Raw genomic sequence first — 24,939 nt, 5'->3', positions numbered from 1 at the left:
TATTTTGAGAGAGAGACACAGAGAGAGAGGGAGAGAGAGAATCCCAAGCCGGCTCCATGCTGTCAACGCAGAGCTGGACCGCGGGCGGGGCTCGATCTCACGGACCAGGAGATCCTGACCGGAACCAAAAGCAAGAGTTAGTCACTTGACCGACTGGGCCCCCCAGGCGCCGGGTTTGTTCACCTTCTCATCCGCTCCTTTTTCTTCAACAGGCTCTGGAACCTTTGCCTTTGTTTCTCGCCTGCACGTTCGTCTGTAACGTTAAAAGGTGTTTAGTCAAATGGCAATTCTTTTCTAATTGCAGCTGTAAAGGGGAGAGTCCAGCTGTTGTCACAAGGGAGGAAAGCGTACTTCATGAACTGTTTGGAACAGACATAAGGTGCTGTGCAAGGAATGAGCTGGGCAGAAAGTGTACCAAGCTGTTCACAATAGGTAGGACCACGGGAATGTGAGCTTTTCCATGATTTAGGAACGACCTGACATTAACAGCAAGCGCCTGGGTGATCACTCAACGTCAGGGCCGCCCTAGTTCCTTATCCCACTTGGCACGGAATATTACGGATTCTGTAGCAGCTGCCTTCTTTATAAAAGGGTAGACCGTCTCTAAAGGAGTCTTCTGTCAAAGCAGCTTGTAGCATTTGAGATGACAATAAATCTTTGTTCTTGAGGATGTTCAGGATGTATTTTTGCAATGAGGAAAAAAAAAAATCCCTCTGTTTTCTTACTCGGGTTGTGTCATCCTTCCAGATCTCAATCAGACTCCGCAGACCACACTGCCACAACTATTTCTTAAAGTAGGGGAACCCTTATGGATAAGGTGCAAAGCTGTTCATGTGAATCATGGATTCGGACTCACCTGGGAATTAGAAAATAAAGCCTTGGAGGAGGTAATATGACCAGTTTGCCTTCTGAAACTGCAGAGACGACGTCCAAATAGTACAGGTTGAAGTCATTAAATTCAAACTCTGTTTTATTAAAACCTAGGGCAGCTACTTTGAGATGAGTACCTATTCTACAAACAGAACTATGATACGGATTCTGTTTGCTTTTGTATCATCAGTGGGAAGAAACGACACTGGCCATTACACTTGTTCCTCTTCCGAACATCCCAGTAAATCAGCTTTGGTTACCATCATAGGTAATGCAGGCTGCTTGCGCAATCTTTCTTGATACGTTTAGTTGCTTTAGTGTGGAATGTGAGGTACGTCCTGCAAATTCTGATTTCAGTAGAATGTTAGTGTCAGAAAGCTGAGAACGACTGAATTAAAATAGTTTTTGCATATATAAGCTCCCTCCGCCCTTCCTTTTCCACTTAAACCATGCTCGCTTGAATGGCACTGTCTTAGCACTCTCTTAGCCCTGGCCTTGTGACGTGACCATCTGTGTTTGCGGTCTTCCCACAACTTACCAATAGACTGTAAATTCCCGAAGGACGGGAAAAACCTCTTCCGTACTTGTAGTCCCAGACCCTGGCAGAGAGCCTGACACAAAATAGGCGCTTCATAAATACAGTAAGACCTTGGGTTGGGAGTAACTTGTTCTGGGGGTGTTCTGCAAGACGAGCAAACGTTTCTAAGAAATTTTGACTCGATAAGCGAGCGATGTCTTGCGATAGGAGTAGTACCTGACGCCGAATGTCACATGATCACAACTGAGCCAATGGTTCTGGGAATTCGCTGTGATATACAAGTACGTTGGGGTCCAAGCACGTTTCCGGAATGAATTATGCTCGAAAACGCAGGTTTTACCGTCCTTGTTCTGAGCACCAACTGACAGGGTGATGGGCGATGACAGAAGGGACAAGCAGTTAGATGCACTGAAAGTGGGTGGGTTGTCGAGGAAGTGACAGTAACCGTGCTTCAGGAGTCTCATAGCAGGCGGCAGCCTCCAACCATACTGAAAATGCTAGGACATGGGTGATTCTCCTACCAAACTAATGAGGAAGCGCTTCAAAGAAAAAAAACCCTGGTCAATTCTGCTGGCTGGATTGTTTTATTCGCACCTGCGATTCTTTTATGTTGAACGTGTCACTCACTGAGAGAGCTGTTGCGACTGAGTAGAGGGCGTCCCGATTCTGTCGGCAGATCCCTCCCGTTGTACATGCTTGGTTGGGCTGGGGGAGCCCTTCAGTCTCTTGAAATTGTCTGTAAAATGTGGAGGTTTCATACATTTCTTTGGGAGGAAAGTCAAGTATTTACATCTAATTCTTTTTAAAAAATGTTTTTTCAATGTTTATTTAGTCTTGAGAAAGCTTGAGTGGGGGGGAGGGCAGAGAGAAAGAGGAAGACTGAGGCTCTGAAGCCGTCAGCACAGAGCCCAGTGTGGAGCTCGAACTCACGAACTGTGAGATGATGACCTCGGCTGGTCGGACGCTCAGCCAACTGAGCCCCCCAGTCACCCCACCATCTAACCCTTAAAGGGATCTTGACTGTAGAAGTGGGTGAGCTCAGGCTTATGACTGGGGACAAGACGCCTGCATTTCTGGGACCGTCCAATCTGACCCGCAGCATAGCCACAGCTGAGTGTCTTACGTTATACTGATGAATAAAATGTTATTGTATCTTCTCAGGGTGTTTCCATACGAACCTCGTCTAATTTAGAAATGCCTTTTTTTCTTTTTTTACAGAAAAAGGATTTATAAACGCTTCCAAATCAAGTGAAGATTATGAGATTGACCAGTATGAAGAGTTTTGCTTTTCTGTCAGGTTTAAAGCATACCCACAAATCAGGTGTACGTGGACCTTCTCTCAAAAATCATTTCCTTGTGAGCAGAGTGGCCTTGATGATGGGTACAGGTGAGCCAACAAAGAGCTCAGGGGCTCGCCAGGCTTAACGCAAGCCTCCTTGTTGCCTTCCAGAAGAGCACTTTCGTATAATGAGTTTGTATATTATTGGGTTGACGTTGAAGTGGAGGAAGAAAACAAAGCAGAGATTAGGACACCGTAGTAGTCTGATAATCAGTTCAAATAGCATGACCTGCCACACACACATACACAAAAAAAAAACCCAGAAAGAATCCCATTAGTTTGAGTATGGTTCCATGGCGTTTTCTGAGTCACTAGATTGTTACTTCCCATTTGAGAGTATTGTGCTATATAGTATACTAAATCTCCCTCGGTAGATATGCAGCTGATTGAGGAAGTAAAACCCCTTAAAAACAGCAAAACATTGCCTATAAGTGCATTGATTGAGCTTTTCAAAAAATAAGTGCAGAAATAGCCTACGGATAAAAAATCCCATTTTCCTGGGGATTTGTACAACTCTATTCGAGATCGTCTTATGGGAGAAACTCTCCATTCCCTCTTTGGAAAACAGAAAACGCCTTTTTTTTTTTTCTTGTAGTTTCTGTAGCTGCGACACCTCCTAGCTCTTAAATGTAGTCCCGTGTAGCATGATTTCCTGCCAGACTCCGAGTTCCTGAAAGGTATCTGTCATCTCTCAAGCAAGCCAGTGGTTTAGAGTAAATTGTTTCTCAGCATGGGGTCCATAACCACTTCTGTAGAAAACATCTGGGCAAATGCTAAAAATGCGGATTCCTGGCTTCCATTCCAGACATGCTGACCAGTTGGGGCAAAATGCCCAGATTCTACATTTTCAGTCACCTCCGGTGATGCGTATCACAGGCCTAGCTCTGTGTGGTGCCTCACGCCGGCTACCAGCCACACATGACTCTCGAGTTCTTGAAATGGGCTGGTTCGGACGGAAACAGGCCATAACCGTAAAATACACACTAGATTTTGAAGACTTCGTGTGAAAAAGACACTGAAAAAAAATCTCATTTTTTTATGTGGATTATATGGTGAAGTTATAGTATTTTGGATACATGGAGTTACAGACAACCAGTGATTCCTCTTCACTTATTTTCACTTTTTACGTAGCTCACCGGAAATTTTAAAACGACGCCTGTGGCTTGCATTATATTTCTATCGGATAGCATTGGTCCGGGCGAAGAGCTTAGAGTTGTTTTCCCCTCGGTTCTCCTCTATTTCGCAAGTAATGTGTTACTCTTCATACCCCAGAATGATCCTTGTGATCCAAGGGTTACAGCTGATCCTTGTGGGCGTGTTTAAAAAGAGCTGTCGCGCTGAGTTTGCATGACAAACCCCTTACTGTTCAAAGCACTCATTTTTCTTTTTTTTTTTTTTTTTTTTTTTAATTTTTTTTTTTCAACGTTTATTTATTTTTGGGACAGAGAGAGACAGAGCATGAACGGGGGAGGGGCAGAGAGAGAGGGAGACACAGAATCTGAAACAGGCTCCAGGCTCTGAGCCATCAGCCCAGAGCCCGACGCGGGGCTGGAACTCACGGACCGCGAGATCGTGACCTGGCTGAAGTCGGACGCTTAACCGACTGCGCCACCCAGGCGCCCCTAAGCACTCATTTTTCAATTAAGAACGCAGCCTTTCACCTGTGAGCGGACTGATACCCACTTACTTCACCGACTCCGGGTTTCTCAAAAGCAGCACTGTTGACTTGGGCTGGATAATTCTTTGTTCTGGGGGCTGTCTGTGCCTTGTAGATGTTCAGCAGCATCCCTGGCCTCCACCCACCGGATGTCAGTAGCACCGTCACCCCCCCCTGGCGACAGCCAAACACAGCTCCCTCCAGACATTGCCAAATGTCCCTGGTTTGGAAAAACTGCCCGTGGTTGAGAACCACTGCCTCAGAGGGATCACCCTGTTGTCATAAGCTCTTGTTCTGAATTATCAGACTTGCGAGTAGAAGGCCAGGGAGTTAGCCCTGTCTTCCCAGTTGAATGGACCACCACAGGCCCGTGCTCAGAGGGGTACCAGGGGGGTCCACATCCCTTCCCTTCTTTGCATTGTGACTCGGGGTCAGAGAAACTCGTAGCACTATGGGATTCTCTTTTGACCCTGATTCAAAGAGCGAGGGGATCAACTCTACTTAATTCAAATATTCCTTAGATATCTTCTTGACGGACTTGATGGTGTGAGGGTCTACAAGAATGAATACGGTGATGTCTCTTTCTCTCTGCCCCGCCCCCCATATTTAGAGGGGGCACATTCAAAGGCAAGAGGCACCTGGGAGATAAGTGTTCCTGTGCTGCTGGCTTCTGGCACAACCTCTTGAGATTTTACAGAGTCACCGATGAGAGGACCGTGTCTCTGATATAGGGGCCACAGGCCAATCGAGTGGCAGAGTTCATTCCGTTTCATTCCATGGCCACAGTCTGCACCCCTGACCCCAAGAGGTGACTTTTTGCACAGGTAGCCAAATGAATAGATCAGGACAGATCCTGATTCTTACGGTGTTCTGTGCCTTTCGCATTCATAATTGGCTGGTAGCATAGTTAACCTCTTTGGGTGTTGAATCTCACCAGTGAGTGCGAAACCTCCATAGGATCGGTGTTCTGTCATTTCTCTATCTTTCTGCGCTACCTTGCCCAGGCAACGTGTGTTTCATAAACGAACGAATTCGTCATCACCCCTGGGAGTGGCAATGCACAGCCCGGGCCAGAACAGTCAATGGCCTCCTCTGTGCCCTGTGAGCACCACACCCACGGCACTCACCACAACACCCACCACTCAGTATTTATCTTATTCAAAAAGTTCTTGAAGAGCTACAGCGTTTGCTGGTGATAAGGATGCGCCTGATACCACACCTCACCACGTGCGTCACTTAACACACGGCACAAAGGGAAAATGGAGCCCCCTCCCTCCTGAAAAAGATGCTCAACATATTGAGCGACACCAACAACAACCGAAAAATCTGAACACAGCTTCAAGTGCTCTAGGTGTCTTTTGCTCGCCCCACGAGGCCCTGGGTTGAGATAGCAGGTGGCAGACTCCGTGATGACCCGAGTCCTTTCCAACTTTTTATTATAAAACGTTCCGAGTTTACTAAGAAGCCGAGCGACTAGCGCAGTGAAGCATCCTTTCCCTTAACAGTTTACCCAGACTGCAATCTGTTTGTGAGCCATAGCACTGTAATCATATTGCAACCGATGACTTTATGAACAGAGCGACACGAGTTGTTTTTTTTTTCAGACATAACCGAAAGGCCCGTGTAATAACCCTCCTCGCGGGAGGGCTTTGGTGTGGTCAAAGTGTGTATGCCAGAAGTCTGTCAGCTTCCCTACCTTCACGGCTTCGTTTCTCCTATTTACTTCCTCAAATATCACACCCAAAGTGTGAGGGTGCACATAATAAAATGTGTTTACGTCTTATTAACTTATCATTTTCTAACAGTCCTGGTATCTTGATCTTGAGAAGAGGTCCTAGGGTAGTCCATCTCTTGGCTTGCATAATTTCCTCCCTATCAACTTCCTTAATAAACACCGAATCTACCTTAGCTTTTTCCCAGTTTCATGGTTAAAAAAAAAAAAAAAACACAGAACTTAAGATGTTATAATTATTGAGTGGTGCCTTCTGGAAGACTCTCCTTGGCTTGCCCAATCCCCGAGTCTTGCTTTGTCCTGGAGCATTCAATCTTCCAGTTCCAGGAGCCTTGAGTTCTGCACGCACCAGGCATTCACCGAGCACTTACGGAAAACAGCAGTGTGGTAGTCGTGTGGGTTCTGGGTGGTGAGTTGCCCTCCCCCTCAAGAACAGACTAACAGTGGGGCACCCGGGTGGCTCAGTCGGTTAAGCGTCCGACTTCGGCTCAGGTCACGATCTCGCGGTCCGTGAGTTCGAGCCCTGCATCGGGCTCTGTGCTGACCGCTCAGAGCCTGGAGCCTGTTTCAGATTCTGTGTCTCCCTCTCTCTCTGCCCCTCCCCTTTTCATGCTCTGTCTCTCTCTGTCTCAAAAATAAAAATAAAACATTAAAAAAGTTAAAAAAAAAAAAAAAAGAACAGACTAACAGAAAAGCGGGCTCTCAAATCGATAAATGATATATAATTGCAGAAGTATATTGAGCCTCTTGGGGAGGATTTTTTTTTCCCCGGAAGGAAATGAGCCTTGAGCGTCCACAGAAAGGAGGGAAAAGACGTGTGGGTTCAGTGAACTACCGAAAGCCTCAGCAAACCCTGCCCCCTTCCCTGCTGCCGAGTGTGAAAGAAACTTCTTTAAGCTCCTACCACATGCCAGGCAGTGTGCACATCCTTTACGTGGATTATCTCGTTTAATTCCCATAATTCCATTGTATGAAAGACAGACTAGGTGGTTACTTGTCCACAGAGGGCAAACTCAATACCCTTCCTTTACTCCTGTTTTCTGAAATTGCCTGAGAATTAAATTGGGGCGCCTGGGTGGCTCAGTCGGTTAAGCGTCCGACTTCGGCTCAAGTCATGATCTCACAGTTCCATGAGTTCGAGCCCCGCATCAGGCTCTGTGCTGACAGCTCGGAGCCTGGAGCCTGCTTCGGATTCTGTGTCACCTTCTCTCTCTGCCCCTCCCCCACTTGTGCTCTGTCTCTCTCTCTCTCTCTCTCTCTCTCTCTCTCTCTCAAAAAAAAATTAATAAGTAAATGTAAAAAAAAATTTTTTAATAGAAATAACACCAATAGTTCTACCTCCAGAGATTACATTTCAGACTCTTTCTAATTGACCTCTTCTCAAGATCAAGATAGCAGGACTGCTAGAAACAGGTTTTTGTATACATATGGCATTAACTGTGCCATTTGTAACCTGATTTTTTATTTATATCATGGGCATCTTTCTATGGTCCTAAGTATGTCTTCCATTATTTATATTATTTCAATGGCCACATAGGATTCCACTTTTTAGGCAATTTTATTTTAACTGACTCCTGTTGATGGGCATAACTTTAGTGGGGTTTCTTTTGTTGTTGTTCTTTCCATAGTTTTAAATTTGTTTGAATGTGATTTTTCTCACAGTATATGCCACAATAAAGTTTCTAAATTTCTTTTTTATTCAAAATGATTACTGGACTTCATGAGCCTCATAGTAATGAAAATCTAACGCATATGTTGTGTTTGCTATGGGCCAGGCACTATTACAGATGTTTTATACAAAACTACTTAAAAATTTAATAGAGCATTCTCCTCCCACAACCCTATGAGGTAGATACTGGTACTGTCCTTTTTTTTTTTTTTTTTTTTTTTTAATGTTTATTTATTTTTGAGAGAGAGAGAGAGAGCGCGAGCGGGGGAAGGCAGAGAGAGAGGGAGACACGGAATCCAAAGCAGACTCCAGGCTCTGAGCCATCAGCACAGAGCCCGATGCGGGACTCGAATCCCTGAACCGAGAGATCGTAACCTGAGCTGAAGTCGGACGCTTAACCGACTGAGCCACGCAGGCGCCCCAGATACTACTACTGTCTTCATTTTACCGATGAGGAAACTGAGGTACAGAGAGGTTAAGTGACTTGCCCAATGACACACCACGGGGCCATGGCGGAGTTGGGGTTCCAGCAAAAACAGTTGGCTTCAAAGCCTTTGTTTTTAACCGTATCACTAGTTATGATGAGGACACCAACTCATTTCCAAAGCGTAAGATTCTCAAACCCAATGTGTAAGAAAACAAAAATACAAGCATTCTCTTTGGTTACTTAGAAATAAATGTGTCCCTCCTTATGAGATGTGCCATACTTTGCTATTTAGTTTTTAATGGTCATATTCCCCCAGGCCTTGCCGACTCCCTTGAAATAAAATAAAAGCGAGCATGATATTATGTAGAGAGTAGTATAAAATCATCAGCACCTTTCTCCCACCTCCTGACTGTCTTTAACGTGGAACGAAAGTTTGAACAGATCAGATTTCAACACCAGCCTGGCCGCGTTCCCCCAGCCCCGCTTTCAGAAGCTCTCAGGTTCCCCAACACATGCTTTATTATTCTCTGCATGCTGATTTGACTTTGGTAATCCTTTGCCCTTTGATAAAGCATTCTTTAGAGCAAATCACTCCCTGAGCCACTAGAAAGAAACTGCCCTTCCTCAGCCCCGCCCCTCTAGGCACTGAAGGAAAAATAAAAATGACCTGCATTTTGATTGTAGAGAGGAGAAAACCGTTTTCGTGGTTGTAGTGAGAAAACCTCTTCGTCACCAAGATATTATCTCACCGTAAACTCCAGTTTCCAGGTCTGCGATCACATGCCAGCTGGTCATCTTTAGAAAAACCCTAGGGAAGGAGGAAGCTCTGAGTGTCCAGGTTACCTCGTTGGTTAGTCCCCTTGGAATTCCCAGAGGAGTTCAGTGACACGGTTGTTGCTATTGCTAGGGTTTAACTGTCATAAGAGGAGGACAAGCTGTTTCAAACAACCTGGATATTTGCTTTTGTGTTCAGGCTACTTATGTGACCACTTTCCTACCTGGAAGAGGACATTTCAGATGCTCTCATCTATCCTATGGCAAGTCGTAGTCCACGAAGATAGCACAAAAGACTTAGGAAGGGAAGTCAGACACTCAACCGAGAGCCACCCAGGCGCCCCCCACGTGCTCCCTTTAAGAAGCACACATCTTTCCCTTCTTGGACCACTTAAACTCTGCCTTCCTAAAAGTCTAGAAATCACAGGTAGCTCTATTTACTTTCCTCCCTAGTGTTATAATTTGGCGTTCCCCGATCCCTCCGTCACTCCTGTCTCGCCAGCCATGTCCTCCTTGTTGCCCAGAAGTAGGTCAGGATACGAAATTCCCCCTTTCTAGTTCAGCCTTCTTGTCAGCAAGGCAAATAAACAACTTGTCAAATGCTCACTTTGATGGGTCAGAGCAATAAATTCCCTCATCGCTACACAAGGTCAGAATGACCCTCTAGCTTTGGAGATCAAGGCACAGAACACTGGCATCAGATAAACACGGGCTCAGGAGCTGCTTTACCAGTTAGTGTGTGTTGAATGTTGGGGGTCAACAGGGATTCTGTTCTCTCCTTCATCTCCCATATCCCGCACAGCACCTGCTCGTTCTTTTTTCCTGGTGCCTCTCGGGTTTCCTTTTCCCTCTCCTGTCCCATTTTCCCTACCTCAGACAGCCCTTGCTTTTTCGTGCTCTGAATTCTCAAATCTGAACTTTTACTTCTGCTCTCACAGGACTTCCCGCACTATACTGGAACCACTCATCACCGTCACCAGCAACGTGAAAATTCTGTGAGAACAGAAACTTACCTTTTCTACCTCACTGGTGTGCCCCTGATTCCTCCAATAAGTGGACTCTACCACTGATGGTAGAACAAGTGAACGAATGAATGTATGAATGAGTTGCTACAGCTGCCTCCGGACTTCTTTCCAGTAACCTTTTCCTACCACCTAAACTACGGTCCCGTTCATCACGTTCCATTCCTGCTCAGGAATCGACAGCATCTTCCCGATTTCCCCGTGAATCTAAATAATGAGGCTTGGGGTGCCTGGGTGGCTCAGTTGGTTAAATACCCAACTCTTGATCTGAGCTCAGGTCATGATCTCGTGGTCTGTGAGTTTGAGCCCCGCATCGGGCTCTGCTGACCGCATGGAGCCTGCTTGGGATTCTCTGTCTCCCTCCCTTTCTCTCTCTCTCTCTCTGCCCTTCCCCTGCTTGCAAGCACATGTACTCTCTCAAATAAATAAATAGTCCCACCCCTTACCCATTCAGCCTTTTCTACTACATCTCCCCTTGTTCTCCTGCTCCACTCAAGAGGCTTTGCCCATTCCTCTCCGTTGTGGCCATACGCAATGAGTTCCCATCTCGTGTCTTAAGGAAAGCTGTTGCCTCCACCTTGGATGCTTTTCTTCTGCCTTCTCATTGAAACAAACTCATCCACAAAGATCTAGCTCAAGTCCTGCCTGCTTCTGTGCAGACCTCTGAACTTTTCTCATCTGTACTGGCCTCTCCCTTCTCTAATCTTCTGTTGGCCTTTAGTTTAATGATTTAGCTATTCTACCTGTGGAAGTGTTGTCCACCCACCTGGATGATGAGGTCTTTGGGAACAGGAAGCATATTTTATAGGTCTTTGGATCCTACATAGCTGCTAGTTTAAGTCTGGTTTCCACACCCTGTGTTCTCCTGTTAACACTTCTATCCTGTCAGTATGTGGTCTTTTCCCCCTTTTTTTCTTTAAGCTGGCTATATAGAGAGAGAGGTAGCCTAATTAAATAGCTTCTGAACAATCCTTAGATTATCTTATTCTGTTTTAAGGGATTTGTTTTCTATCTCTACAATGCACGAAGGCGTATTCAACAGCTCCTTGATCCCCTGTCTCGCCTACCCTGTCCAACATTGAGCACCCCGTGTACCTGGTAGGCATGTTGGATAATCTCCAAAATCAAGTTTTCCATGTCTAAGTGTATTGAGTGGCTGATGAGCAATCCACAGAGATGCTTGAGCCACCAAAAGATTGTTGTACAAACTCAGTGGATTTGAGCCTATATCACTGTTAATCGCTATGTGAGTCAACGGTTGATTATAGGTCCTGCCTTGGGCCAATGTCAGAGAGCCATCCTTTCAGGAAGCAGGGGGATTATGGTGTCCTCTGCCTATAGAGGTTCTTCCATATTTCTGGGAAGTCAGACTAGTCCAGAATGTATAGAAGAGTGGGGGCAGGAACCTTCTTGTCTCTCTTAGGAACCCCAGCCTAGACGAGGGCTTCTCAGCCCTTAACGTGCGTATGAATCACATGGAGATCATCTTAAAATGCAGACTCTCAGTAGGCTTGGGGTGGGACTTAAAATTTTGTATTTCAGACAAGCTCCTAGATAATACCAATGCTGATGTTGCTTGGCTGTGGACCACACCACACTTAGATTAACAAGGGCCTGGCATACAGACACCTGTCCACGGGACTTCAGGGAGTGAGAGTCTCGAGAAAGACTTCCGTGCACGCTGACATTCATTTCAGCATCTCCTGTAAGAATCTGGCTAAGTGTATCTTTAATTCTTTTTCAAACAGCATATCTAAGTTTTGCAACCATAAACACCAGCCAGGAGAATACATATTTCATGCAGAAAACGATGATGCCGAATTCACAAAAATGTTCACGCTGAACATAAGAAGTAAGTTAAATTGTCAAGAAATTTCACTTTAATCTTATCACTTGTGTATTAACTATGACCAGAAAGAGCTAAGTAAAGGCTTAGAAGGGATGCCATAAGCTATTTTTATATACTGAAGTATGGTGAAATTTTATTTCAAATCTACTGGCTTTGTTTACAGATAGATAGATAGATAGATAGATAGATAGATAGATAGATAGATAAATTGTTCTGTGTTCATCTTTGAGGCTAAGATACCTTCTCCCATGTCCTCTCTGAATGTACTTTCTTGTGGTCTCTTATTGACTTTGGTACTTTGAAAGGTCATGTGAAGGAACAGCTAAAAGTCCTATTACCTGACATTTATTTGTTTTAGTAATATTTGTTCCTTTGGCCTATAAAAAGATGAGAGTACATTTCACTGGACTTTTTATAGATGTTTCTCTCCTGAAGCTAAGAATCGTTTTGATTCTTGGAGGTAGAGAGATGAGCACATCTCAGCCGTCTACAGGAGGGGCCTGGCAGTGGAAAAGTAGTGTTTTGCACATGGGTGGTAGGGCTGTCTGTACAGAATGTTCCACACAAGGGGCAAAAAAGGGAATAACCAGAGGTCTTGAGTCATCCTGCGCATGAGACACCTTCCCAGAAGCACAAACTGTTTGGAGTAGATGGGCAACCTAGATGAAGCGAACGCTGAGGCCATTTCTGGAAAGTACCATACCACGTGAGCTGATTTTACATGTTCTTCTCTACAGGGAAACCTCAGGTGGTAGTCGAGGGATCATCAGCAAGTCAGGCTTCTTGCTCCTCTGATGGGTACCCATTACCATCTTGGATCTGGAAGAAGTGTTCAGACAAGTCTCCCAAGTAATGAGGACATTGGTATCTCCTATGTTGGAAGAACATAAAACTCATACTCTCTCTGGCATATTGACTCTTGCTCATGAATACGATTTAAGAAGAAGTGATGCAGTATTTAAAATGCTTACCTTCTGAGTCAGCTACAATTCTAAATGGTCACAGATTGTCTCTGATAACTTATAACCAAGAAATCTCTTTTAAAGCTCACTAGACAAACCCTAACTTCCAATCTGACGCTAGGCCCCGCCTGTCTAACTTCCCTGCCATTTCTTTTCAGCTGCACAGAGGAAATCACAGAAGGAATTTGGAATAAAACGGCTAACAGAAAAGTGTTTGGACAATGGATATCAAGCAGTACTCTTAACATGAGTGAGGCCGTAAAAGGATTCCTGGTGAAGTGCTGTGCATACAATTCCCTTGGCACATCTTGTGAAACAATCCTTTTAAACTCATCAGGTACACAGCAGGTGCTCTTGTAAGGAACCACCTTCAGGAATTCCCCACTAGAAGTTAGTCCCTGTTGTTGGCTTTTATTTGGGGAATTTTACAAAAGCGTACAGGTTTAGGTGTGACACAAGTCTTTTTTGAGTCAGGCAAGAATCCCCCACTGAACATAAGCTGTTTTGTAATTTAGGGGCAGAGGGACTTCTCCTTACGTTATTATGACTCATGAGTTATAGTGACGCAGGTAGAACCATAAACCCCCAGGATAGGAAGTATCTACCAAAAGATCCAACTCTAGAGAAACCAATTTAGTGATTTGGGGTCTCTCCCATTTTCTCTTTTGATGAATCTCTTTATGTTCCTTTAGCCCGCTGTTTTATAATTTCTAGTTTGTTTTTTACAACCCTTCTAACCTAGGCAAGTCTGAAACCTGCCTGCCTACACATAGTTTAAAATCACCAGCATCCCAAAACTAACTTCCCATGCATACGATACCTTCGTACAGAAAACACAAACTTCTTTTTTATTTTATTTTATTTTATTTTATTTTATTTTATTTTATTTTATTTTTTATTCTTCAAAAACATTTTTTAAACACTTATTTGTTTTTGAGAGACAGAGCGAGACAGAGCACGAGTATAGGAGGGGTGGTGGGCAGGGGTGGGGGGGGTGGTGGGGGGGCACAGAATCCAAAGCAGGCTCCGGGCTCTGAGCTGTCAGCACAAAGCCCGATGCCGGGCTCGAACTCACAGACGGCGAGATCATGACCTGGGCTGAAGTCAGACGCTTAACCGACTGAGCCACCCAGGCGCCCTTATTTTATTTTATTCTTAAAGTTTATTCATTTATTTTGAGAGAGAAAGAGGGAGAATGCGTGATGGGGGGAAGGGGCAGAGAGAGAGGGAGAGAGAATCCCAAGCAGGCTCTGCACTGTCAGCACCGAGCCCGACATGGCGCTCAGTCTCGCTAACTGTGCGATCGATCTGAGCCGAAACCAAGAGTCAGATACTTAACCAATGGAGCCACCCAGGTGCCCCCTAACTTCTTTCTTTTAATGTCGGACCTGAGTATCCTGTGGGTTTAAATAGATGTCGTTGGTATAACCCTAGTACGTGATCTTTAAGAATGGGATTGAAATCATTCAAAATTTTCTAGGAAGGGAACTTGTCCTTTACAGGAACATTGCCCGATTTTCCGTGGGGGAGGCGAGTATTTGTCAGGTGCTTGTAAGGACTGCAAAGGATGGCTTCTCAAACAGGATGTGCGAAACTCCAGTGAGCTTCCACTCTATCCAGTTCACTGGTCAGTGATTCTCTTTCCTTTCAGTGCCCTTCGCTTTCATCCAAGACAACATCTTGTTCTACGCGACCCTTGGGCTTTGTCTTCCCTTCATCGCAGTTCTAACCATGCTCATCTGTCACAAGTACAAAAAGGTAAACGCAAAGGTAAAAATCCATCCCTGTTTCCTATTTCTGAGGAACTGCCTGTTGCTGATGGACCCATTATTTTCATCTCTGAAGCAATTTAGGTACGAAAGCCAGCTGCAAATGGTGCAGGTGACCGGCTCTTTGGATAACGAGTACTTCTACGTTGACTTCAGAGAATATGAATACGATCTCAAGTGGGAGTTTCCAAGAGAAAACTTAGAATTTGGTGAGAATCGAATGGTCCAGATGTTTCCACGGCGTTTCCGTTCTGTTGGAAAGTCTCTAACGTGCCCTCGCCCACCATTATCTTGCAGGGAAGGTCCTGGGATCAGGTGCTTTTGGAAAAGTGATGAATGCGACAGCTTACGGAATTAGTAAAACGGGAGTCTCAATCCAGGTGGCAGTCAAAATGCTGAAAGGTACAGTAAGGTGGAACGGTGCCCACAAAGGTGCGCAAAAATGGGAGGCATCGTCTCCCGCCTCCTCTTCTCCTCGTCTGCAGCATTTTTACGGTTACCGCGTGCCACACTTTCAAGGCTAAGAGGGGACTGGGCTGGGGTTGGTGTCAACCAAGTCGTGAGTATAAAATCCAAGTCACGAATGCAAAAGTCCACCTCTTCTTCCTCTTCTGGCTTTGTTAGGTGTTTCCAGCTTCAATATTAGGGGGTACTGTTATTACGGGCAGATGTTGTTTCTTACATTGTGACACAGACTCTGGGCAGAAGAACCAACTGAAGCCCTCTGCATTCTCACTTCCCACTTGTGGCTCCCCCGCCATCCCTCCCCCTAGCGTCCTTGGCTCAGCAAGAGCCCTCTGGTTGGCTTTTGCTGCCGCGATCAGCAACCTCCAACAAACGAAGTCTCACGGGCCTCTTTCCTCCTCCCAGTCCAACTGCCTCCCAGTCCTTTGCTGGCTCCTCGTCTTCCACCAACTGTTGATGAAGGCTTGCCTCCTGCCTTTGCACCGTGCATGCTCACTACAGGCTATCTCAGTGTCCCCCCCCGCCGTGGCTCTAGTCTAGGTACCAAGGGTTCTCACAGTTGCTCTCCCTTCTGAGCCTCAGGTTATGTCCAAATGCCTGAGCCCCTCAAAAGGTTCTCTAATTCGAACTGAACTCCTCCAACCGTGGCCCTCCATCGACGCTCCCGCTCAGTGATCGGTGCCGAGGGCCAACGACTGGCCAACGACTTCCCCACAGTTGGGCAAACCGGAAACCGAGGCCGCATCCTTGAAACCGGGTCCGTTCTAGCACCCCACAGGCTGTCCCTGCCTGGTATCCTGCCCCGTGTTCCTTGAACCCACCCTCTTCTCACCTCCCTACCACCCCGGGCCAAACCTCTCTCTCCAGAATGGCTGCAGCGGCCCTCCAGGCAGGCCCTACGGGCTCCTTACGGATTCTCAGTGTTGAGGCCCAAGTGCCTGTTATGGAATGCAAAGCAGACCGGTTTCCCCACTTAGCACTTCCCGCTGCTTCGGGATTACTCCCGAAGGAGTCTCCACAGCCCTGCAGCGTCTGGCTGCCCTCCTCCCCACCTCACCCTCCCCACCTCACTCACTGGGAGGCTGCCTGCTTTCGGTTCCTCCAGAGCGCCGTGCTCCCTCCCATCCGTGCTCCCTCCCATCCCGGGGCCTATGTGCAGGCTGATTCCTCTGCCCACCCTTCCCCTTTCACGTGGTTCTCTCCCACTCCTCCGTTAGATCTCAGCAGAAATATCACTTCCTCAGAGAAGCCTTCTCTCGCACCACAGAGATCAAGTTCCTTGCTGTAAGTTAGCTCTCCGTAGGCCTTCTTCCTCATGCAACGCATCGCAGTGGGGATGACATATTTGCTTAATTACTCCATTAGTGTCTCATCTGCCACATTGGTCCGTAAGGCGCGTGAGGGCCAGGGTTGTATCTGTTCTGCTGTGTTTTCTTTCATTTGGATCTTTGCCCGTTCTGTTACTTCAGTGTGGAATGTTCTCCCTCCCTTCCCACTGTGAATTCGCCTGGTTATCTCTTATCTTACCTCAGGCATTCGGGGTCCCCTTCCACCCCCCTCCAAGGCTAGGTTAGGCGTCCCTCTTGTATGACCCCACAGCCCCCTTCTATTCATTTGCCACTTTGCATTTACCACACTGGGTTGTAATTGTTTATTTACTCGTCTCCCTTTTTCAGGAGACTCTAAACTCCAAGAAGACAGGGGCTGTCTTTTGGCTATCATTCCTTCCCCTTGGCTTGGCACGATCGCTTGGCACATCGCCTCATACACAGCAGGCATTCAATAAATACTTGTTGAAGGGGTGAATGAGTGAATGAATGGATGAGAATGAATGAAAGTCAGGTCACGGGGTATGAAAGTGCTCTGGCAAAGTTAAGCACACCATAAAAGATATTATTTTGGTCGTGACGGGCAAGCCATGGGGATTTGAAAGCTACAGATCCCTATAAAACACGAAGCAGAAGACACAAGGTACTAGGGGATCCCAGTGCTCACAGCGGAGAATCTCACTCCCACTCCCAGTGAGAGAACCCCGACAGCTCACTAAATCAAAATGGATGGCATCAGTGCTCTGGAAGAGCTACTGTACAGGCTAGGATGTCTCCCAAGACAAAGCAATGACACCTGAAAATACCTAGTCAACTCTTCACTGAATGTAAAGAAAAGTTACTGCGTCTATAGGAAAGAAGATGTTAACAGTGGAGTGGGTGCCTGGTGCCTGATACCTGGAGAGGGAAATCCAAAGACCCTGCCCCTGCTTCTAGGGCTCCAGCACCCTCCCGGGCAGGGGTGCCCCAACCAACCTGGGCACATCAGTCTCATTGACGTGAGACCTGGGAGTTTATCAGTAACTACCCTTACGCTATGCTTCTAAGCAAGATTATGAGGACAATTTGCCGAGCTATCTAGACTTATCTCCGGGGGGGAGAATGCATCGTCCGATGGATGCATTCTAGCCTTTTTGGTAGCTCTCATGATCAGTCAACGAGTCTCTCGAGAACTGGGTTAGTGGGAACTGGTCTCTTTGACCTTCTCACCATTGGACCTGTTGACACATACGAGGTTTTAGACCTGAGGGCCACCCTTGCAGACATTCCTGTCCTGTCTCTCCATGCCCAACAAATCCAAGAGTCAAAACAATGAAAAAAAGTTACGTTTCTCCCTTCAGCATACTTCCGAACTTTTTCATGTGTTTTGTTTTGTTGTATTTCGGTTTTTTTGAGGGTTCACTAGAAAAATTTCTGTTTTTGGTGGGTAGAGGAACGTCCAGGGGAAAGGCTCGTTATTAGGCTCAACTTTTATACCGCAATCTTTGAAACTCTGCTTTCAACACAAGCTCTTATTACTTAACAATCGCGGACCATTTTACGCATTACAGTTTTTCATGCAAATTCGAACTGGAGAAAGTTTTCGTTTATTAAATGACCTAAAATACCTATTTTTCTTTAGCCTTACATTTTGTACGCTTTTCCGTTGACAGAAAAAGCAGACAGTTCCGAAAGAGAGGCTCTCATGTCCGAACTCAAAATGATGAGTCACCTGGGAAACCATGAGAATATCGTAAATCTGCTGGGGGCCTGCACGCTGTCAGGTAATCAGTTCCTACTAAAAACATCTCATCAAAAATATTTCAGCTTGAAGACCCAGAGGACACCTGTTCCCATTTTCTCCTCTTTCCTCAGTCACAGTGTGGGTCCCCAAACCCAAGTGGAATTAGACGTTGAACCCTCTGAAATCAGATAGGTCAGTATAGAGAAGGCCTCTCTTTATGGGGAGACGCCACATAATTTTCACCTATTCGAAAACAGCAACAGCACTGTGGGTACACTTTGTGGTATCTCATTCTACTTGCTCAGATGGAGCTTCTCCCCCGGCCGTGAAACTGGCCTAAACACAGTGGCGAGAATGGCCGCAGAGCCTGGCCACTGCCCTGTTTGGGCGGCTTCAAATAAAGCACAGCTAAGGCAGGCTTTCAGAGTTCGTTTTCCCAGAATTCAACGGAGCATGCGCTCTGATTCACTCCTGCTTAGAAATACCCGAAGGACGGGGAGGCACGTGCGTGGCTCCGTCGGGTAAGTGTCCAACTCTCAATTTTGGCTCAGGCCACGATCTCACGGTTCGTGGGATCGAGCCCCGCATCGGGCTCCACACTGAGCGTGGAGCCTGCTTGGGATTCTCTCTCTCTCCCTTTCTCTCTGCCCCTCCCCTGCACACGCTTTCTCTGTCTGTCTCTCAAAATAAATAAATAAGCATTAAAAAAAGAAAAGAGGGGCGCCTGGGTGGCGCAGTCGGTTAAGCGTCCGACTTCAGCCAGGTCACGATCTCGCGGTCCGTGGGTTCGAGCCCCGCGTCGGGCTCTGGGCTGATGGCTCAGAGCCTGGAGCCTGTTTCCGATTCTGTGTCTCCCTCTCTCTCTGCCCCTCCCCCGTTCATGCTCTGTCTCTCTCTGTCCCAAAAATAAATAAAAAACGTTGAAAAAAAAATTAAAAAAAAAAAAAAAAGAAAAGAAACGCCTGAAGGATGTGCTCAAGCGTCCTTCCTTCTGGGACTGGGACCAAAAAATGGGAAACAGAGAAAATGGATCCGAGAGGATGCTTGTGATGTATTTCTCCCTCCTCGGCAAATGGCAAATCGTCATATATTTGCCAAGTGCTCACAGTGCAGCTGGCATATTATTCCCAGTTGCAAACTGGAGAATCCAAGTGGCCGGTAGTTATTGACGAGGCAACAGGTGCAACTAGCACCCATGCAGAAGGCAAGACGATACCGCGTTCCAAAGGAGTTAGAGCAAAAAGCTGGAATTGAATTGTACAGGAAGAGATAGGCTCAGGGGTGCTGGTTGGCTCAGTCGGTGGAGCCGATCAAGTGCGACTTGATCTCGGGGTTGTGAGTTCGAGTCCCACGTTGGGTATAGAGATTACTTTAAAAAAAAAAAAACAAAAAAAAAGAAGAAGAGATAAGCTCAAAGCTGAACTCTCCCAAAGTCAGGGGAGAAGTAGGCTCTCTTAGATTATGTTGTCTGCCACACAGACATCTGAAAAAGTTATTTGGTATTTGTATGCCTGTAATGAAAACTCTCACTATTTCAGGACCAGTTTACTTGATTTTTGAATACTGTTGCTATGGTGATCTTCTCAACTACCTAAGAAATAAGAGAGAAAAATTTCACAGGACGTGGACGGAGATTTTCAAGGAGCACAATTTCAGTTTTTACCCCGCTTTCCAATCATACCCAAATTCCAGGTAAGAGACAAGGTCAAGGTTTCACAATTATATGTCGTAGAACACAGACAAAATATGATGGTTAAACACCCCCCGCTGGCCAGTCTCTGAAGGCCATAGTCCAGCATTGTGTGCTCTGTGGGTTCTAAGATCTAGAAAGGCCACTTATCTTCGCTATAGTTTTCTCTGCTGATTGGAACAATGAGACCTTTCGCTTTCCCGTGGTGCAGGGACTGTAGCTGTCTCCGTCCACCTGTGCCGGAATCACACCCCTGGACCCAGGCTCAGTTTTGGGAAGAGTGCATTATTCTGTCTTTCACGTCTGCTGGATGACACGTAGATCCCAGTTGAAAGAATGAATGCTTTTTCCAAAGCCCTCCACGTACTCATTGAGAGTAGTTCAGGTCTTGGGCCTTTTGCTCTGAACTCATAAATTGGATTTTCAAAAATTAGAACGGATCAATTGACGTAATGTGATGGGGCAAAATTAAGAAGCGGTAACATTTGTCCCTGTGCCCCCCGTTGTATATTCTGCCATCCATGCGGAACCTGTGTGATTCTCAGTCCTGTTGAGATTTCTTGTTTTAGTGTGTATAAACGAGGGCTATAGGAGTTTGGTGATCCTTTGGTCCTCATCCTTGGGAATTTCTTGCTAATTACTTGAACATCGTGTAACACCTTTCTCTGAGGTGTTCTTCATAGAATGATTCCTCAGTCCACAGTGCATTCCTGTGTCCTTGCCATATGCGGAATCTCCCTTATTCTAAAGGCACAATCGTTAGAGACTTTTGTCTTTACTGCGTGACTTTTGGAGGGTGCGTTTGAGATTCCAGCCTTGATTTCTAAGTGTGTAGCTTTCAGTGCACGCCTTTGGCCTTCTAAGGTCTGAGACGGGGACCTAGCATCTTAAAGCCGGGAGGCCCCATGGAGGTCCCCAGGGGCGTCTTTGTGCACTTGCCCTTAACCGATTGATACTCGTCACCCCAATCTTGTCTTCTACACTCGTTTCTCAGTTCATATTCGAAAACTGAGAAAATTCTATAATGTCATCTGTATTCTAGAATAGAGTCTCTTAATGAGTCGGATGTGTGTGATCAGCACTCCATGGTTAGTAACAAGTAATGCTGCTCAACAGGGCCTTTGATTCATTCTGGTCACTGGGCTATTAAATCCACTGAAGCAATTTAGGGATATTTGTGGTCTGAAAGGATGCCATTTTCCAAAGATAGGGAAATTGTAAATTGGGGTGAAATTGTACGCGGGAATAAATGGCATCCTTGTATACAATGCGCACAGAATTCCTCGGTGAAGAATTTTACATTATAACCATAAAAGAGATTATCGATGTTACTATTTATTAATTTCACGGGAAAGGGAAATGAGCTTTATTTACAAAGACCAACTTGAGGACAGAAGGATGGTAAAACACTTAGAAGTCTTTATGGAAGATCCGTATTACATGAGTTTTTGTAGGGAAAGTGAGCTTTAAAATTTTTTTTTTTACATTTATTTATTTTTGAGAAGCAGAGTGAGACAAAGCATGAGCAGGGGAGGGGCAGAGAGAGAAGGAGACACAGACTCCAAAGCAGGCTCCAGGCTCCGAGCTGTCAGCACAGAGCCCGGCGGGGGGCTCGAACCCACGAACCGCGAGATCATGACCTGAGCTGAAGTCGGACGCTCAACCGACTGAGCCACCCAGGCACCCCAGGGAAAGTGAGCTTTTAGAAACAGAAGAGGCCTGAGTCCTAATTGTACGTTTTGTTAGCTTCGTGATTTCAGCAAATCACATTTATCTCACCAAGTCTTTTGTGAAATGTGACTCTCACACCCAGCTTGTCGCGTTGTGGCAAGGACGGAATGAGGTCCTCTTTGAACTGTAAGGACGTTATACAGAGACTGGGGATCACTCCTCTCCTAGTGAGACTTGGCAAGCCCAATTAATTCCACACGTGTTTTTAATGCCCACATGCGTGAAAAATGGACCAATGGATGCTGTGCTTTTTGTTTAAAAGCCCATTTATAACTGGAATTCATTTCTTTGATGAATTGTAATTTTTTTAAAATATAATGTCTACTCAGAAGAAGAACATAAATGACGAAATAATTTTTTTTTAATAGCATGCCTGGTTCAAGAGAAGTTCAGATACGCCAGGACTTGGATCATATCTCAGGGTTCAACGGGAACTCATTTCAATCTGAAGGTAATATTCTATTCTAATTAGTAGCACTTTACAACAGAAACGGATACAGGAATTCTGTTAGCTATTTTTTTAAAGTTTGTAAACGCGAAACACGATTTTCTTTGCTAATGTCATTTGTAGGCTTTATTAATGCATATTTGCTCTAAAGGTGGTGAAAAGCCAATGGTTCGTATATCGTGCATTTTACGTCCGTATGCAGCTAATAAACACCGAGGGCTATCTTATTTGGTCAGGTGGTTCTTTTTAAAGTCATACATTTATTAGGGCCACCGAGTACTGATAAGTGGAAAAATGATGAGTTCTGGAATCAGACAGAAGTTGGGTTGACCTTGGGGTTCCTTCACTTCCTGGCTGGAAGACTGGATGAATTATGTCACCACCTGAGCCACAACTCTGTCATCTGTCAAGTAGGCCCAATAATACTTTTCTCAAAGGACCAGCAGAAGGATTAAATGGAACAACAGTAAAATGAGGCACAGCTTTTGGCATAAATGGGTTAGCCCCAACGCCACCAGAGACGTGCGGTGATAGCTTCTTTCTGCAGTCTGGGTGCCCCAGCTCACTGTGCCTCTAATAACTGCCCGTGGAGCTTTCCTGGGACAACTTCATAGACTCTGGAAAACATGAGGACCCGTTCTGTCTTACAGATGAAATCGAATATGAAAACCAAAAGAGGCTGGAAGAAGAAGAGGACTTGAACGTGCTGACATTTGAAGATCTTCTCTGCTTCGCCTATCAAGTTGCCAAGGGAATGGAATTTCTGGAATTTAAGTCGGTAAGCGCCTTGTGAAGAAGAAACTAACGGCAGCAAGATAATCTGGGAAATGAGATGTGCTTTCCCTTTTCTGGTTTGTTTTAACTTGTATCCCTCAAAGTCTCGCCCCTCCCCACCCCCCCAACCACCACACCCTTCACTGTTGGAGCCGCCTAGATGCTTCTTCCCACCAGCTCTTGACGAATTACAGTTATGAAGGCCCCGGGATCCCTTATTAGATAATGGTTATCGCAGCCCTCCCAGGCTGTCCAAAGTCCCCTGAAACTTCCAGATAGGCGGGCAAAGCGAGGTGTACGGAGTCAGTCCTTCCTTGGACGGTCCGTTCAGGTTGTTCAGGCATTTGGCCCTGGGTAAATGGAGGCTCAAATACCATGCGTCGTGCTTGTGGGGCCAGCCCGTCCCCCACTCTGCCCCCCTCCGCCTTTGCCTTCTCTGCAGTGCCCTCCTGCGGGCCAGCACCGTTCCTGGGCCCTCCCGGCTTCCTCTGCCGCTAATCCCAGATCCAGGCCGTGGATCCTGCCACAAACCACGGTTTCTATCTCCACTTTGCGTTCTTTCTGTAACCGGCTTTCAGTCCTGTTCTCTGACATTTCAAATGTCTCCTGCCTGTAAGCAGATGAAAGCCATTCCTCTGGCTCCTTTCTGTCCTTGCCGTCTTGTCCTTCGTCTCTGCCGAAGGCCACCTTACCTTCTCTCTATTTCCCAAACTCTTCCCTCCTCTTTTCCCTTTGAATTTTCATTCTCTTTCTCCCTCTCTCCTCCACATCCCTCCTCTCGCCCTGAATTTGGAGAGAAGGCTTTCAACTGTATTTTTTTCTTTAAAAAAATTACTTTCTGGGGCTGTGGGGAAGAGGGGAAAGTGGGTGATGGGCACTGAGGAGGGCGCTCGTACGTAGCGACGAACCACGGGAACCTACCCCAAAAACCGAGAGCACAGTTTACATACTGTATGTTAGACAACTTGACAATAAATTATGCTTCAAAAAAGCACTTGCTGTAATATGATGTTATAGGTCGAGTCTATCTCAGTTTTAAAAAGATTAACGTGAAATAAATCTACAGCTTTGAAGAACAGGAAAAAGTGATCTTCATAATAGTAACCAAACCTATGAAGCATCTTGAGATAAGCAGAACCAGAAATCTGCAAGATCCCCGTGAATAAGCCCGTGAGACATTATTCAATGGCAGGAAGAAGACCTGAATGAGCTTCACCGGGTTCATGTAGGAGAGACTCTGCGTTTACCAGAAACGTCAGTTCTGTCCAAGTTAATCTGTATGTTTAACGCAACTCCAGTTAGACGCTCAGGGGTTTTGTTTTGTTTTCCTCATGCGTATTGAAAGGGCATGTGACCTTCTTGGCTCGTCTTTTCCAAATGTGGGCATCCTTGCTCGATAGTTTAAAAAAAAAAAATCCCATCTTGTAATATTTTCCCATCCCTCCTCTCTGAGGCCCGTTCTTCTCTTCATCTTCCCTATTGGCTGTTGGACTCCTCTTGTCTCAAGTGTACGGATAGTTGCTTTATCTGTAGTTCACCTACGCGGCCACAGTAGGGCTTCCGTGAGTGTCTTTGTGGACCTTGGAGGGCATCTAGCTTGACTGCCTGTCCTTAAGTAAATACTCAAACTTCTCACAACTGGAGGTCAAGGGGCACTGCTTTTTCCCCCCTCTGGGCTTGTTATAATAAGAATTTTCTGAGGACTATCCACTTTCTTAGACCCTGTCCCGTTGTTTTCACTTCAGGCGCTCTCCTCTGCATCGGTCTGTCCTTTCTCCCTCCGTCTCTGATTGCTCCTCAGTTTCCCCGTAGGTTCCGTGACCCCATCAAACGTTACTTGAGCCCTGGGGCACCGTGCTAGGTGCTGAAATAGAGTCAGCTCTTATCCCTGACAGGGGAGAAAGAGACAAGCAGAGGTGCAAATCAAAGATGACACTGGAGTGTGGTAAATATTCACGTTCCAGTAAGTCCTGGGGACCCAGGCGAGGCATAGGCAGGTCAGACCCGGGGGGAGGGGAGGCGGTGCGGGAAAAGCTTGCGGAAGGAGCCCAGGCTTGGGCTAAAGGAGATGTTTGAGGCAAAGGAAACCCAGCAGGGAACATGGGATCGGGCAGGGAACATGAAATCAGGAGGAAGTCCACTGAGAAAGGTCATGAGTTAAATGTGTGACAT

At 46.0% G+C, this 24,939-nt stretch overlaps 1 protein-coding gene across 1 annotated transcript in view; it reads left to right on the top strand.

Annotated features, from left to right (window-relative positions):
* The window catches only part of FLT3 (fms related receptor tyrosine kinase 3), a 76,657-nt gene that overhangs the window by 36,715 nt on the left and 15,003 nt on the right, over window positions 1–24,939 (top strand). Inside the window, exons 6-19 of the mRNA XM_030308360.1 lie at window positions 305–432; window positions 748–887; window positions 985–1,138; window positions 2,627–2,795; window positions 11,777–11,880; window positions 12,615–12,726; window positions 12,998–13,176; window positions 14,491–14,597; window positions 14,685–14,817; window positions 14,906–15,010; window positions 18,054–18,164; window positions 19,663–19,816; window positions 21,914–21,996; window positions 22,644–22,771. Coding sequence (XP_030164220.1) covers window positions 305–432; window positions 748–887; window positions 985–1,138; window positions 2,627–2,795; window positions 11,777–11,880; window positions 12,615–12,726; window positions 12,998–13,176; window positions 14,491–14,597; window positions 14,685–14,817; window positions 14,906–15,010; window positions 18,054–18,164; window positions 19,663–19,816; window positions 21,914–21,996; window positions 22,644–22,771 — 1,807 coding nt within the window. The remainder of the gene's footprint in view (window positions 1–304; window positions 433–747; window positions 888–984; window positions 1,139–2,626; window positions 2,796–11,776; window positions 11,881–12,614; window positions 12,727–12,997; window positions 13,177–14,490; window positions 14,598–14,684; window positions 14,818–14,905; window positions 15,011–18,053; window positions 18,165–19,662; window positions 19,817–21,913; window positions 21,997–22,643; window positions 22,772–24,939) is intronic.

Source organism: Lynx canadensis, chromosome A1 (assembly GCF_007474595.2).
Source record: "Lynx canadensis isolate LIC74 chromosome A1, mLynCan4.pri.v2, whole genome shotgun sequence".
Classification (NCBI taxonomy): domain Eukaryota; kingdom Metazoa; phylum Chordata; class Mammalia; order Carnivora; family Felidae; genus Lynx; species Lynx canadensis.
The sequence above is the reverse complement of the archived record's forward strand: the minus strand, read 5'-3'. Positions and strand labels throughout refer to the sequence as shown.